Consider the following 16,623-nt stretch of genomic DNA (forward strand, 5'->3'; position numbering starts at 1 on the left):
TCAAGAAGCCTAGAGAAGAGAAAGAGTGGGACAAACTTGCATAACACTTTGCTGATTACTTTTCCAGCCTCCAACTGTTTTCAACTCAGGGGATTTCCTGACATGAATGAATACGGTTTGTGACTCTTTAGGAACCTCCAGTGGATCATTCTTCCAAGTGCTTGCCCAGTCTCTCCTTGTACCTGTCTAAACCTCTTGCTTCCACAACAAATTCCACTGACCTACATGTTGTGGGGAGAATTAGGCCTTTCTCTTCGTTTTGAACCAGTCTCTGACTGCTTCGTTTGGTGTTTCCCAGTTTTTGTGGTGGAAATTACCATGTCAGTCACTTCCTAAACCCGTGCTCTAAGTCCCTCACAAACTTGTGGACCTGTATTAGATGTCCCTTGGATGTCTCCTTCCTGGGGTGAAGGCTCTCGGCCTCCTTATAAAACCAGTCACCATGAACTGTCCTTGTTGCTGTCCTCTGAGCCTATCCCACTTCTTAGATGCCTTTTTGAGAGGAGGGGACCAGGATTGCATGCACTATTCAAAGTAGTGGTGAACCAGGAGTTTATACAGTGGTCTAATGAGGTTTTCTTCTCTGTTCGTTTGCTGTTTCTTTCATGGTAATCCCTAATGTTTGGTTAGTTGAGCACTGAGCCGATGGTTTTGTGGAATAGTCTATGATAGTCCAAAGGTCTCACTCCTGAGCAATAATAAGCAGTTCAGAAACCATCATTTCATAGGTGCATTTAAGACTTGTTTTCCCGGCATGCATCACTTCAAATTTAATCTGCAGTAACTTTCAGCTGCCATGTTATTGCCCAATCCCTCAGCCCTGCAAGGACCATACGCAATTCCCCACTGACTGCTCTTTTCCCCAGTACTCTCTTAGTTGCGTGTCCTCAGCAAACTTTCTTCCCTCGCTGCTGCTCCAGATTGTTCACAGATAGATCGAACAGCACATGTCCCGGCCTCACCAGTGGGATGCCTCTGTTGTGAGAACTGACCACTTACACCTACTTTCTGATGCTTATCTTGACCTGCCCCAGCTCATCCAGTAGCAGCGCTGCCGGGATCGAAGCCAGATGTTGCAAGCCCCCGTTCAGGGAGTGCAGCTCATACCTCGTCTTTGTCTAGACTCCTCCATTTCTAGACATAGAGGCTGATACCATGGAATGTGAGGCAAGCAATGCCTTAGCCAGCCAGCTGGCTAAAATCTTTCGGGGAGTGCAGCTTATTCCCCTATTTGTTATAAATGCATGTAAACGTGCAGGTGTTCGGTGCACCGAGATGCCAGCAGGACTCTCTACGCCGTGCAATAGGGTAAAAGCAATAACCACACATACAAGTGCAAGCTTTGAATTAGCAAAGTGCAGTATTTTGAAATAGGGTATTTGACCAGAAAAGAGCACACGAGAATAAATGATACTTGAAATTAGTGGCGGATTATGGGCAAAGCATGCAAATCCGCCCACGTCTTATTGAAGCGTAACTGATATGCCTCTTCCGGCAATTAGCCGAGTTCCTCGGAGAAGCACTGCGTTGGATCAAGCAGCAGGACAGGCTGGTGCAGGCAGGCTGCTCCAGCTGCCTAGGAATTAGCATCCTGCCACAACCGTCCCCTTCATGCCCTGGCAGCGGGATCTGCTGTGCTTGAGCTGGGGCTATGGCAGGGGCCGGTTAGTTCGGGCTGCTTTGCATTGCTGGGATTTTCTCTGCAGCAGAGGCTCAGAGGGGGACAGATAGCCTCGTTGCTCTGGAGCCCCTGATTGACAGCACCGCTTACGTAAGGAGCTCTGCCAAAGGAGGATTTTCCCTGTGGAAGAAGCCCAAATGTTTTTATTCAGTGCCCTGCACTGACCTAAAGTGTTTTTTCTGCAAGGTTGAGTGTTGCACCAGCAACCTTCCTTGTGCTGGATCAGTGACACGCACAGAGGAGCCAATGTCCCTTAAGGGAAGTTAAGCCACAGGTAGCTCTGATGACTTTAGGGACGGCTCTGAACTATCCCACACCTTGTCCCCAGCACATGGCAGCTCTGACGTGCCTCTGCTGTTGCTCTCCTGGCTCTTTGCCCTGCTAACCAGTGCCAATCTTCAGCATCCCTCCCCCGCCCAGTTTGGACGGAAATGGGTGATGCAGGATGCCCATACCCCCCTCCATCTTTTTTTTCCTTTCCCACCACCCGAATTTTCCAGACGTGGCTGCCACTAGAAATAAGCAGTTGAATGAGCACTTGTCTGTGGGTGACTCATGCTCGCCCTGTGAGGGGCTCTGCGGAGGGTGCAGACGTGGAGTCTCACCACCCTCTTGGACAGCCTGCAATGATGTCAAGTTCACTGGAGTGAAAAAGAGCCTCCTGCTCTCCCTGAAGCAGCTGCAGCCAACTTTTGCTGCTCCTCGTCTAAAACACATGTGGCAAAAAGGACACCCTGGTCATGGTTTCCAGTTGCATCAGGGCAATGAGCTCCCTCCTTTTCCGGCTGATGCATGGGTGGGGACGGGGGTGGGTATCTGCTCAGGTTTTACGTTCTGTCTCTAGAGAAATCCCAGGCTCCCAGTGAAATAATGGGAAAACTGCAACTGAAGCGGTCCCACTGAGTGGCTACCGTGAAATACAGGTGATTTATCCCAGGCGATTTGTCCTGCCTCTTGTGAAGTACCTACTACCTGACCATGAGGACGCAAGTGAGAAAGGGCATCTTTCCCTGGCACGCGTCCCTTGGAGGCTGTGTTTGTTCCCACTTGGGATTTAACGCTCCTTCAGCTGGCGTTAACCTGCGCTCCTCACTTCACGTACAATTTTCACACGGGCATTTGCTTGGGCAGGAGCACCGGGGGGAAGGGCTCGTGCCACGCTTACTCATGCCTTTGTATGATGGTTTTTTCCAGGAGGACAGGGAGTAGGAAATGCAGAAAGGAAGGTTTGGGGTTTTTTTTGTTTTCCTCTCAAAGGCAGAGATAATGTGATGGGTTGTACTGGCCACCCTTCACTGGCAGGGCTGCTTTGAAGCTTGCTGAGCACTGGGCTGTCTAGGTTTGTGTTACTGTGCCGTTCCTTGCCCTGGGCTGTGGAAGCTGGACTATCTCTGTACATTTGCATTGAACATCCTAAGAAATGTGTGAAAGTTTTTGAGGCTAAATAAATCTGGGTTTGGTTGAGGCTTTTGTGGTTTTGCTTCTTTAAGAAGCTTTGGTGAAATTTTGTGCTTGCATTTTTTGTCTTTAGGAGGAATCTCAACAGCATAGACCAGACCACAATGAGTCAAAGATGAAATACATTCAGGAGGCATTGTCAAGGCAGTAAAACAAAGTTCCTTGAATGAAACCATCACTAATGTACAATAAGTTATGCACTAAGTTTATGTATCACTAAGTCTTCAGGAACACAGTGGCCACTGCTCACTCTCTTATGGACATAAAGCTGTTTACTGGAGAGCATGGTTTCATGGTTTCACCTGAACCTTTTTTTTTTCCACATCAGTTTTTTGCATTGCTTTTCTTTTCAACTCACCAGTTGCTTTTCACCCATAGCTGCCCCTCTAAGGGTGTGAGTGGATGAGTGGATAGTGTGGCCGGACTGCAATCAAAGAAATATTTTAAGAGTCCTTTCAGACCTCTTTAAGGAATCTGGGCCGGCTATGAATGCTGGCTTTATGCAGCGCTGTTTTGAAGTAGGAGTGAGTCACTAAAAAACAATTTGTGCTCTCTCTGTGTTCAACTTTGGCTTTATTAAGAAAAAGAGAAAGAAAACAAACACAATCCCATTCACTGCCGAAATACACATTGATCCTTTAATCCTCAGGGAATCATTGGGAACTGCTTCCTCCTTGAAAGAATTGCTGTGTTGACGCAACGTTTAATTGTGCAATTACACACACGCGTTTTTCTCCTGGGCTTTGCAGAGCAGGTCTCTGTGGCTGGAATGCTAATCAGAAAGCGATTGATACCATCTCGCAGCGCACACAGCCTGAATGCGGCCTCCCGGCTGGCAGCAACCCTTAGGTACCTTCATGGGTCTGTCCCAGCCTTTTCGGGCAGGAAACCAAAGATGGGAATCGCTGCCCAGCAAGGTCAGGGCAAGGACTGGAATTTGGGCTGGAGCCCAAAACTGTGTCCCCTATTGGTTTGTTGTAACCTTCCATGGTGGAAGCGGGAGGCTCCGGCGCCCGTCCCTCCTTGGCACTGCCTGGGGGCTGCGGCTGGCAGATGGCAGCGGGGACTCTGTTCAAATGCCCTCATCTGCCAGCTGAAAATATTATCCGCCCGCAAAGGCCTGGTCAGTGGCCTCTCTCCTGCTCCTGTGCCACTGCCAGATCTCCGCATGGGGCACGCGCCTTTGCGGGATTGAATTTTTCATGGATGTTTTGCTTCAAAGCTACTGGGAAATGCTCTGCGTATGTGTTTGTACATATATATATATATGTATATACACACACATACACACCCCCACATGTACTTGGCTGGCCAGGTACTGCTTTCCAAAATCTCTGTTTGCTATAAACTCCGCCAGATTTTTCTGACGCTCCATTTGTGCCACTTCTGACTTCAGGGGCGTGTGACACTTGGGGCAGAGCTGCACAACATCACTTCCAGGAGCTGGGGAGCCTCTGGGAGCCTTTGCTGTCACCTGTGTTACTGCCTCATGTCTTGATTCCCTGATTGCGCTCGTTTGCCTCATACTAATTGACCCCGATGGGAGCAGGTTGCGAAGTAACGTAGAGCATGTCCTAGCTTTGCCTCAGATGGGAAGAAATGCAGCCCTCCTCCAGCTGGATTTGAATGCTAATATTTTCTTTGGGTTTAATCTGTTTACCATGACATTACTATTAAAGGTTTCATCATCAATTCTGCTTTCCCACCAGCATTAAGGATGGAGTTTCCAGATGGGCAATCCTAGCTGTCAGCCACTTGCCCCTTATCCGTGGCCACAGGCTACCAAGTGAGCCACACCATCAGTCCCATGGCAAGTGTGCCCTGGGCTCACCATCCTGCTTTTTGAAACCCTTTAAAACTCTTTTAATGGATGCTTTTAATGCATCCACCACACTTGCCTAATGGCCTCAGGAAAATGAAAAGAGGAGGCTTTTGTTATGCTGTTAAGCAGCATTTGGCTAATGTTATCGGCTCCTGGCCTCCAGGTCCCTCTGCTCTTGTTTTCTTATTATTTCTCTGAAAGCTTTAAGTCAGGGCAAGCTGAGGCTGCTCCTGTTGGCAAAAACTCACAAAAACTAGTCCTCCTCCGGGCTCAGCTGTTTGCTCTCTGCAGGCGACTGCTCTGCGCCCTCCTGGCAGCAGGACCTCGGGGCACATCCGTCCCGTGCAGGACGGGGCGATGCATTTTGCTCCTTCCTTTCACAGCAGGGCTGAAAACACACGAAGAAGAGCGGGCAGCTGTGGTCTTAGCCGACAGCCTGAGAGGACCTTTGCCAGTGGAAAAGCCCAGGGAAGAGCAAGGAAGGCTGCTGGCAAAAGTCTGCAAGGGACTCTCTCTCCAGATGCAAGAGGGGCAAAGGCATTATAAGTTACACGCTGAAGTACGCAGATAAAGTTACCCAAGTTATTTTGACCATAAAGCCCAGAACAGTAAAGGCTCTTAACCTCTACTAATCAGCGAGAAGCTGGAAGAGGCCACACAATGATCTCAGCTGCTGAAGCTGCTGCGCCCTTTTGCTCCCTTTAATTTAATTGTATTAATCCTGCCTGTGTCCTTTGTTCTTCCGCCCCGCTCAGGAAATCTGCCGCTGGTTTTGGCAGGGCTCGCTCTGGCTCCACATGGCTGGTTTGTGGACAGCCAGGAGAGATGAGAGGGAGGGCAGGAAGGGGAAGAGGAAGATGGGAAAAGGGGCCGTGGGAGCAACCTGCTTAGTGTGCCTCATTTGTCTTAATAGTGCCACCACGTCCCTTCCTGGTGAAACTTTCTCCTAATAAGCCAAACAGGCAAAATTAAATGCAGAAGGGCTCCCATTGATTTCAGCAGAGATGAAATTTCATGCTTAAAGCTTAAAAAAAAAAAAGACAGGTGCCCATGAGCCAGATTTTGCACAGCAGGAGATGCCAACCCAGCGATCATTCCTAGCCCCAGCCTTGGGCTACCTGAGGGGTCGGGGTGTCTCGCTTTTAGCTTCGCTGTTCTGGTTTGTACTGCTTGTTCCTCATCAGACCGGTAAGAAATAAGAGCAACAGCTTACCCCTGGGCCCTCCACCTCTTTAGCTTGCAGAAAAGGGTCCAGCGAGCACAGCGGAGGGATTATCAGTGCTAACCCCCCGCTGTTTTCTCTGCTGCTGCCAATAGCATCACCATACCCCTTGCCAAAATGCTGTTCCTCAGAACTGCCGTGGGGTGCAAACCCTCTCCTCCCATCCTGGTGCTTGCTGGACTCCTCCAAGCCGCCACTGCTTCCTTCCCACCTGCCTCCGCAGGGCAGAAGCTCCCATCCCAGCAGCATCCAAGGGTGTGGGTAGAGTTTTCCCTGGTGCCAGTGACACGGAGCAGCTCTATCTGGGGAGCCAGCAGCACCATTGCATCTTCACCTGTTTCCCCAGTAAACACGTTGGTCTCCTGCTCAGTGTCATTGCAAGAATACCGTCAGCTCAACCCGGTGACCTCTGTCTTCCCTGCTGCCAGAAATAATGATTCCGCACACGCACACTGGTTTCAGCACTCGTGTCCCTTTACATGACAGCGTAAATATTTCTGTGACATATATAAGAGGGAAAGACGTTGTCTACAGTCCCTCCCCTACCCAAGCCCCAAAGCAAACATCATGGAGAGATCAGAGGTGATGATGTCTCAGGGCTTCAGGAGAGCCACCCTGCACTGCCGCTTTGTGAAACGGTCGCCTTTCACTGCGGGAGTGGGAGGATACGTCCCACAGATGCTGTACCGGAGGGGTGGCACAGGAGGTGTCGTCGTGCCACGATTCATGGGTTGTAATGGAAGCATCAGAAAAAAAGAGATGAAGATACATCAGAAAAAAGATTCATGACCTGCTGTGTTGATACGGCGTGTTTTGTGACCATTGGTTTTACTTCCTCTTTCTTAAACAAGCAAAAAAAAAAAGTGAGAGGTGGTTTCCTGGGCACAGATGCGTTACCTCCGATTCCAGAGTTCGTCCCTGCCGTGTAGGACGAGACGGCGGAGCAGCTAACCCGGGGGTGTACCTTCATCACCTTTCCATCAACAAATGATCACGTTTAGTATGTGGGAAAAGGCGAAGCGCTTGCAGAAAGCTGTGGCTAAGAAAAGGGCTTTTCAGGCAATTTTGAATGCTTCAGGCTTGCCTGGGAAACACAGTTTTGAGCTCTATGTTTTACCGGGTTTCTCTGACTTTAGAATCCAGCCGCACAAAATGCCACGAATCCATTACGGCAAGCCCAGGTTTTCTCAAATATGTAAAATGTTAAGGTTCTTCTTTCCCTTTCACAGCAATGAATTATCAGTCATATGCTTGCGGTGTAGTAGTGCATCATTTGCTTACTAGTTTTATAGGAGGATCCTTCCCTCATTGCTTGCTGTAATTCTTCTTGGATCTGAAGAGTAAACCATATTTACGTTGGCATGTGGGAGTCTGGAAAACCTCAGGAAAAGGTAGGACTGCAAAGGAAGTTTTTCTATCCAACAAAAATTTTTGTGATGTGTTTTTTCCATTCATCAGAATGAAAGCTTGAAATATAGAAATCCAAAAAAAAAACATTAAGCCAGCTGCATCTACTTATTTTGGTTATTTTATCCTTTCTATTTTGTTAGTAAATTTACTTTATGTTGCAATGCAAAGTAGAAATTCCAGATTTCTTGGATAAAAATTTGGGTCCACAAAGTTGATTTCAATAGATTGGGAGCTGTTTGGCAGATAGTTTTAAATCAGAAAGTGGCAATCTGCTGCACTAAAAGTAAAAAGTAGCGATCCAGTAAATGACTAATTTTGTGGTCCAGGAGAATTAGCGGAACAGCTTGGCGGATGGAAGGCAGCAGGTCTAAATTACTGCACCAAGTCCATTTGCAGGAAGATATTATCTGACTTTGTTGTTATTAATAATAATTAATGATAATTAAAATATTCATCTGGGATTTTTGCCCTTGCTATTAGCGGGAATACATGTGTATATAAATATATATGTGTGTATTTGGTCTTTGATGCTTTTCTTGGTTATTTGCATCTCAATCCTTGACTGTCTTGCTCTGGGACTTTAATAATACTCCAGAAATTATTCAGACCGCACCTTTGACTAGCATGGAGGAAACTTGAGGCTTTTACAATTAGTGCTGCTGGTTATTCCACAAAAAACATGCACCGTGCTCTGACAAGGAAAGCAGCAGTAAAGAGTCAGGCAATAAGCAGTCCTTTAACAGGAGGCTTGCAGGGAACGTGGGTTGGCGGCTCGCAGCTCACTTTTGCATCCTATTTTTGCAGCACAGGTTGCTGGGGAGGCAGGGACGGCGTGGACGAGGAGCGGCTGAGGGAACTGGGGTTGTTCAGTCTGGAGAAGAGGAGGCTGAGGGGACACCTTATCACTCTCTGCAACTACCTGAAAGGGGGTTGTGGCGAGGTGGGTGTTGGTCTCTTCTCCCAAGTAACCAGCGATAGGACGAGAGGAAATGGCCTCAAGTTGCGCCAGGGGAGGTTTAGATTGGATATTAGGAGAAAATTCTTTCCGGAGAGAGTGGTCAAGCATTGGCACAGGCTGCCCCGGGAGGTGGTGGAGTCGCCGTCTCTGGAAGCGTTCAAAAAACGTGTAGACGTGGTACTTCAGAACATGGTTTAATGTGCATGGTGGTGTTGGGTTAATGTTGGACTTGATGATCTTAAAGGTCTTTTCCAACCTTAATGATTCTGTAATGGTTCTGTGATTCTGACTCACATGGCTCCAAAGCCTTCTCTGGTGAAATCCAGGGCTTGTTTTGCTGAAGTCCAAGGTACTTTAATTTCGATGCCCCAAAGAGACCACAATGGTCACTTAGTCTTGTCCCCTCCAAGACACCAGCCTTTTGTGTTTCTGCTAGGCATTCCCACCCCAAATCTGTGTCCTGCGGTAGGTTTTAAGCACATGTTTTAGGAAACGCTTAAACTAACAGGGTTGCCATGGTGGGGAAGACTTTTAATGAGCTGGTTTAGTGGATTATTGCTCTCACTGTTACAGACATAACATGCTTCTCCCTTTGTTTTCAGCTTGACCCTCCTGAGTTTCAGTCTTCCAGCCCTGGACTTTGCTCTATCTGTGTTTGGCAGAGTTAAAGTCCTTCAGAATCTGAAATCTTCCCAGATGCCCTTGAAGTCTAGGAGGAGTCATTTCCTAATCTTCTCTTTTAAGACAACAGTGATAATTGAGGACTTATTATTGGCTCTGTTGACTTTTACATGGTTTGTGTTTGCGTTTTTTACAGAAGCTGTGATTGTTCCTTTTTATCATTGTAAAACTACTGTTAATAATTGCTGTTCACTGGGCCTACATCTAAGGATGTGGCCCCACTTCTGTTAAAGTTTGAACGTTTTGGGGTCTGATGGGCAGTTGAAGGCGTGTTGATTTGATTTTGGGCACCTTTAGAGAAAAGTAGGTGCATCAATCAAAGTGCTGTTTGCTCACCTCCTCAGAAGGCTTTGTAAATCACGTTTGTTATTTTTAGCAGCTCCTTTTTCAAGTGGCATTGCACCTCTGGTGGTTTCAGTTGTGGTAATAGGCTGGGCTGTATTCTACCATCCCTAATAATCTTGAATACTTTCTTCACTTTCCTTAAGTTCATTTGATTTTGCTGAGAAATTTCAAGGAGTGAAATGATACTTAGATGAATGAAACTGGGGATTAGATGGGGGATTAGACGGATCCTAACAAGCAGTTGCTGTGCTTTCCGTGGGAAGATTTCTAAGCTTCATTAAACCAAGAGGGGCTCTTTTCCCCTGACACTTACAGATTTAAAAGCGTTGCATTATACCCTATTATTAATACAAATTGTAAACTATCTTGATGGCAATAGATACCTTTTGGTGAAATTTCAAACCATGGTCATGTCCAAAGCCCCCATGAAGACATGTGAGCTCTTTTATAGCCTTATGTACAGCGACTTCAAGGGGATTGTTCTTCATCCAGGTGCCTAAGCCGTTCCAGGACAGAGGCATAAATGTCTTGCTTATGCTATTTATCCACTTACCTATATTTTTTCTGTTTGCAGCATTTTTGTTCCTATGTATGTCGGGCTGGTGGGAAATCTCATAAATACCATGATAGCAATGGTTTGGATCCCTTTGCAGGCTAAACCAAAGGCAGACCATCGTGTGACGGAGCACAGTAAGTATTTAGCATTTCTGATAAATAGCGCATGAATAGGGACAGGGGACTGACATGCTGTAAGGACTCTGCTAAAGGGGTTGCATTTAAGGGCAAAAAGGTACCAACCTTGAAATGCTGACACTTTAACGCCTAAGCTGTGCTTGTGGAAGAATATTATTCCCTACCTTCTGACCGCTCTGCCGTGCAGAATTGCAGGCTTCCAGCCCAGTGCTTGCTGCACATCTCCGAAAAGGTGAACATGGACCCCTCGCTGGGGCTTAGTTTGGCCCGGCATGGGAGGCAGTCCCGCTGTCTCACAAGGATCCTCTGCACGCAGACCCAGCATCACCTCCCAACCTCCTGCTCTTGGTGGAAAGCTGGTGCTTCAGAGACCCACCTTTCTGGAAAGGCGGTGGTGGACCTGAGCAGACAGTCTCAGAGTCTCTTGCTTCCTGCCTCTATCCTGTATAAAGAGAGTGTTAATCAATATGTCATCTTCTGTAGGCACATGGCAGTCTGGCAGCATGTTTAGCATCAGAGAAATCCTACGCCTGATGAAGTTTCCGGGAGTAATGGAAGTTTTCATAGTCAAGGTCTTTGCTGGACTTCCCATAGGTAAATCTCACCCATTACCTGTGATTGCTGATGTATTTAAAATAAGATGACACACACTGTAGACCAGGCTTGTCTCAAGTTACTGAAAGCACGTTGCATTTGATCATGGAGCCCTGCGAATTCAGATCCTAACTTGATGCTGGCTGCTTTTGAACGCCTCAGCTACACAGGGTCAAAAACCTGGGACTTAATGTAAAACAGACTACTTGCCACAGGCTGCTTTCTGCACCTTTTGGCAAATCGCTTAATCCCTCTACCCCATCCCCCTGGCTGTAAATGTTTTTTCCTCTTGTCTGTCATTTCTATTTAGGCTCTTCAGAGCAGAGGGAAATCATTTGTACTCTTCCAGAAACACCGAGGTTCTTCCTGATTTTACTTAATGATTTTAGGGGGTATGTGTACCCTAACCTTTTTCCCAACAACTAAAAACTATTGCTTGTCAAGAGGCTGTGGCTGCTCTGTCATCTGCATGCAGGGAAACCACGGCATGTTTCTTCCCTTGCATGTTGATGGTGGTGTTTGTTCTTCTCTTCTTTATATAGTCTGCTCGGTTTTTTGTGTCATGGTAGGAACATGCTACTACCTCAAACCCATCCCAAACCTGCCTGTTTCCCTGCTCCCTTTGAGTCAGTTGTTGTTCTGGCATAGTCCATGTCTCACGATTTGCCTGGTTATGTGTATCCTTGACCACAATTTTTAATTTTGCCTACCGTCTAACTTTTTTCCCCCACCGCTTGTCTGGAGACAAGCCAGCACATCAGCCTTATTAGCGGTGGTGTACAGAAAGGATGATGTTCTCTGCCCTTCCACATAGAGAGCCTTCACAGCTCTTTCCCAGTCAAACCTAAAAGTGCAGTTTCTCTTGACTACAGTTTCAAGGATTGGATTTTGTGCACATCATGCATCTGAATAAACTAGGGCAATTCCCTTCCGAACGAGGATCCTAAAAGGGGATTTAAGGTACCTTAGCTTTTATACTTTGCATCTTTTTCTAATTCATCTGTGTCTGGAGAAGCCCTTGAAGTCTAAATAACATGAAACAATTTACAAATTAAATTCTAATTTGTAAACTGTAAATTCAGTTTACAAGTGGAAGTAGTAGATTTGGCTGTGGAGAGTGGCTGAATCAGAAAGAGATGGTATTTCTGGGCTTGGCCAGGTTTGCCTGTTATTCCTTGCTAAGGCTCTGGGGGAACAAGTCCAACTGGAGCTGTAGAATAACATGCAGGGAAGTAAAGGACTTCTGTGGTTTTTTTTCTTTTTATGTGTAGTTGGCATTGGCTGAGATCAGTAATGCCAGCTGGTCCTATCACCACCACTGGAGGCAGGATACAGTCTCGATGGATTGCCCTAATAGTGCGCTTTTTAGGTCCTTCTGAAACTAAACTTTTAAAATTGTACTTTTAAAAGTGCTTATAAAATGACAGCGTTTCACAGAATGAGATAGTCAAGTGATGTTTTAAGAGGGTTTTCTTTGCTGATTCTGGCTCATTTAGTGGGCATGGTGGTGTTGGGTTGACAGTTGGACTTGATGATCTTAGAGGTCCTTTCCAACCTTAACGATCCTATGATTCTATGATTCGTTTCTCTGTTTAAAAATGCCATCCCGAGACCGCATCCATATGCAGTCTGCACGGTAATTTCCTGTGCGCTCTCCTTTTTCCAAAGGCCAGGTGAGATGCGCTTTGTTTTAGTCATCCCTGCTGAAATCCAAATTCCTCCCTGTTGCAGAAGATGTTCTTTCACTGCTGCACGGCAAAAACGTGCACCCAACCCAAATCAACATCTCCCGCCCAAAACTGCAAGGGAACTTCTAGGCAAAGAGGATGGAGGCAGTGAAGCTGAGAGTTAAGACAGGACATGGGCTGACAGTCTGTCACTGAAATGGCTGGGAGTATTTCAGTGGGAGCTGGAATGGGTTCGTCTGAGGCACTCCCGCCACAAGTATAGTGCTTGCGCTACAGTGGAGAGTGATCAAAATCCCTTGCAGGTCTCTCTTCGGGTTACTGACCGTACGATGGCGGCCGGAAGGGGCTTTGGCCATCACCTACTCCTCTGCAGCTCACGGCTGGAGGCTGAGCATGAGCTCACTTACCTTTCATCTCCCTGCTGCAACTGTACAATTAATTAGATCGCCCAAATTACAGACCATTCTCTATTTACTTTGTAAACAAGTTTGTGATATACACAGAAGAAAAAACTTCTGTTCCTTATGGATCTCATTGTTGTCTAAAATTAGCTTGTTTGAGACCGAAAGAGCCTCCCCGAGAGGGCTGCGGGGCTGGGAACCTCCTCCCGGTGTTGCATAAAGGCAGAGACACGGGCTCTGCGCCGTGGAGCGTAGCTGCCGCGGGAGGGATGGGCAGCAGACCGCTCCCGCACGGCCAGATTACATCCTCGGCCGACCTGGGGAAAGCGAGTCTCGTTGCACTGCGGTAGATAAGAGACAGAAAACACGAGGATAAAAATGTCAAACGTACCTCTTACTGACCAGAAATCACCCGGGCCTTGAAACTACTGATGCTTGTATGAATCTTCGGCTGCCTAATCCCTTTGGAAAACCTGGTTTTACTGCCATCACTTTGGCATCCCCATCCCTTTTTTAAAGGGACGTTCTTTCACACGCAGAGCAGGATTTTGCAGTGGGCCCTGGGGCTCTGCGTCCCATCGCGTTTGCAGTCCGGCGTAGGAGGGCTGAGACGGGCTCCCAGAGGCCACGCTCGCCTCTTCCCACCAGCTCTCGGTCAGGATTGCCCAGCTGGCCCTGCCAAAGCCAGGGGCTGCTTTTAGAACTGTCGTTTCTTTTTTTTTTTTTGGAAAATACGGTTTGCACTCCTGTGTCCCCTTGGTGCTTGTCCTCATCTTTATTTGTATCTCGCAAACCATTTACCTGCTTTCTGCTGCGTAGCCTTAGTTACCTATCCCTCTGGTACCAGGTTTTCTAAGGAGTTCATTCCTTATTTAGACACGCCCTCCCCCCCCCCCAAAAAAAGGCGAGGGTTTTGCGGATATTTTTTGCTATTTTCAGTTTTTCTCCTGTTGAAAGTCTGAGCCTCACTGTGGATTGAAGCTTATTCCAGCAGCCTTTGTGCGGGGTTTTGGTGTCCCCGGAAGAGCCCTCCCCAGGGGTAGGTTACTCACATGGCTGTGCTCGGCCAACCCGCAGCCTACCCAGGTGGGACCCGCCGAGGTCTGTGTGAGAAATGCTTATGCATGTTCAGGTGAAGGTTCAGAAAACCTTTTGAGTTCAATCTAGGGCTCAGCCTGAGGGTTTCACCAAGAAACGTGTTGCCAGTGGGAGAGACCCCCTTAGCTGCTGAAAGCAGAGGGAGCAGGGTGGTCTCCCTTGCCTGGGTAGCTTAAGTGACCCTGCAGGCCGGGGGAGATGACACCCATCTAAAGAAAGAGACCTTTGCATCTCCAGGCGAAGCCGCGCAACGTGTAACGGCTAATTAAAGAGCACAGCCTACCCTCCTGCTCCGAAAGAAATCGGCTTGTTTGGAGAAAGATCCAAATCTGCCTTAACTTGGTGAGGGACTTCAAAAAGGAGAGGAGCTGTTGAAGCTGGCGCGCGGTACCAGGAAGAAGCGTCAGGTATGTAGGAAGGTCGAACCCCTCCCAGGTGGTACCTGCAGCGGGGCAGCAAGATGGAGGGTGAGCGCCCGCTTCGATCTGATCTTCCTGCAAGTGAGACGAAGTGTGGTTTTTCTTTCATTTCTTCACACGCGCCTTTTATAAACATGTGCGGCTCTGTTGCCTGGTTTGGATGTTGTGGGTAAATAACTGTTATTTGCATGTTACCTTAAGCTGGCTTGAGCTAAGAGCAATTTCAAAGTAACTGGATAACGATGGGGTGCTCTCTGCAGAGGGGTGTGGTGAAGCCGTAAATCTTCACCAGCCCAGCTCCCCGGCACCTTCTCCAAATATCCAGAGAGTAGCAGAGCAGGGCGCCTGTCCTGGCCCCCGTCCCTCTCCCCCAGTGCCATGGGGCCAGCTGGGGTGCAGATATCCCCATTAAGGGGGAGCAGGTGTCTCCACTGGGGTTCCGGAAGGCTTTGTGGCAGGTCCTAGGATGGGAGGGTGGTGGTCCCTCCAGGCAAAGGCTTAGGGTGCTTGGAGGGAGGTGCTGCAGGTGTTCCACTGGTAGCAGTGCCGCCGGTCTGCTGGATGAGGTGGAGTTGCGCTGGTTTGTTAGGGTGCGAGTCCCCCACGGCGTTTTAGTCAGCAGTTTGGGATCGCCCTCCTCACGCTTCCGGGAAATGCCAGCAAATCCTTCCCATGCCGCGGGGCTAGTGACTCACCTTGCTAGGCCACAAGCTGTCTTCTCAGTCCTCACGCATTGCCTCCTGGGCTCTGTTTTCTTCAGGAAAGAGAGGACCACAGCTCCCTTTTTACCCAGTCTTTGTACCTCGGAAGATCCTTTGAGGAAGGGGAGAACCACTAAGGGTCATCTGCCCTCTTCTCCTCTCCCCAGCAGGATCAGTGCTTTCCGACGGGCACGTTGTAGGGATGTCCACACGTAGAGAGCTCCCGTTTCCTACTGTATTGGTCCACCTGAGGTGCACAGACATTAGGGGAGGCAGCAGCCTCCTACCCCATACCAGCACTTTGAGAACAATGTTTTATCATAATATTTTTAATTTGATGGCTCTTTGTGTAAGATGAGAGTGTGTGTGTGTGTGTGTCTGTGTGTGTTTGGCATTGGGGGAAATGCACACCATTGTATTCTCATGTGAGACTAAGTGAGTGGGCATTTGCCATTATGTTTTCCAGAAATTGCCTTAATTGAAAAGCAGACCCAGCCTGTGCTCTTTCTGTCCATACTTTCCCCACTGCTTGTGTTGACACCGCTATCGGTCCAGGAAAGTGAGAGATTTCACATGCCACCAACGTCACTGCTGAGATGTGCAGTGAAACGCTGTATTTAGGCTGATGTCACCAGGTTGTTTCCCAGGCAGTGTTCCCCATGGTGAAAATCTAAAGTTAGGCAAAGGGGCGAGGAATCCAATCAGATTATTTTTATGGTTACAGTCTTGTCTGAACAAATGTTTTCTTGCTGCCTTAATGGTTAGTTTGGCTTCGGTGATAAAAATATTTACCAGTTTATAATAAACAGCTGAATCTACAGCCTACATAGTCACATTGTTTTAAAGATGAAAGTAAGGGGGATAAAAAAGTTAACATTTAAAGATTAAATTACTACACTGACTTTGAATAGGATTCTGCTCATGTTTATATCCAGTGACGGTAACCCCAGGGAGAGCTACTGACTCATACTGGAGGTGACTGGGAGCAGGGTATTGACCACTATATGCAGTGCAAGTATATTGATGTATGCTTTTCATTAACCCTCCCTCTAGGTTTGTTCTTGATTATGTTTTCCATCATCTCTATGGATTTCTTTGGCTTGGAAACAGTGGAGTCTGGATACCTGATGTCCTATTTTGGTGCCCTTCAAATGGTAAGTGAAGTGGAAGTCCCCCTCTTGCCACACTGCTATCTAATTTGCTACCTTTATGACACATGCTCTCCCAAATCCATGCATGATATTGAGGGGCAAATCATACCTCTGCCATGTGACACTTGACTTCAAAAAATAGAAACGTGTCTCCAATTTTATTCTGTTCCTTGGAATGGGAAGAAATCAGAGCAAGGAGTGTCCCAAAAGCTGTCTGCCCCGAAAGCTGTCTTCCCCTTGTCCCTCTTTGCAGATCTTTAAGCTGTGAAGCTAAAATTTCCTTGGACTGACATGTCCTGGT

At 47.6% G+C, this 16,623-nt stretch overlaps 1 protein-coding gene across 1 annotated transcript in view; it reads left to right on the forward strand.

Annotated features, from left to right (window-relative positions):
• Nucleotides 1–16,623, forward strand: part of SLC67A1 (solute carrier family 67 member 1) — a gene marked incomplete at both ends in the record, with an annotated part of 62,161 nt that overhangs the window by 26,773 nt on the left and 18,765 nt on the right. The window contains 3 exons of the mRNA XM_082000472.1: nt 10,152–10,267; nt 10,754–10,864; nt 16,225–16,325. Of these exons, the coding sequence (XP_081856598.1) occupies nt 10,152–10,267; nt 10,754–10,864; nt 16,225–16,325 (328 nt within the window). The remainder of the gene's footprint in view (nt 1–10,151; nt 10,268–10,753; nt 10,865–16,224; nt 16,326–16,623) is intronic.

The sequence above is a fragment of the Phaethon aethereus genome (genome assembly GCF_964289735.1).
Source record: "Phaethon aethereus genome assembly, chromosome: 5".
Lineage (NCBI taxonomy): Eukaryota > Metazoa > Chordata > Aves > Phaethontiformes > Phaethontidae > Phaethon > Phaethon aethereus.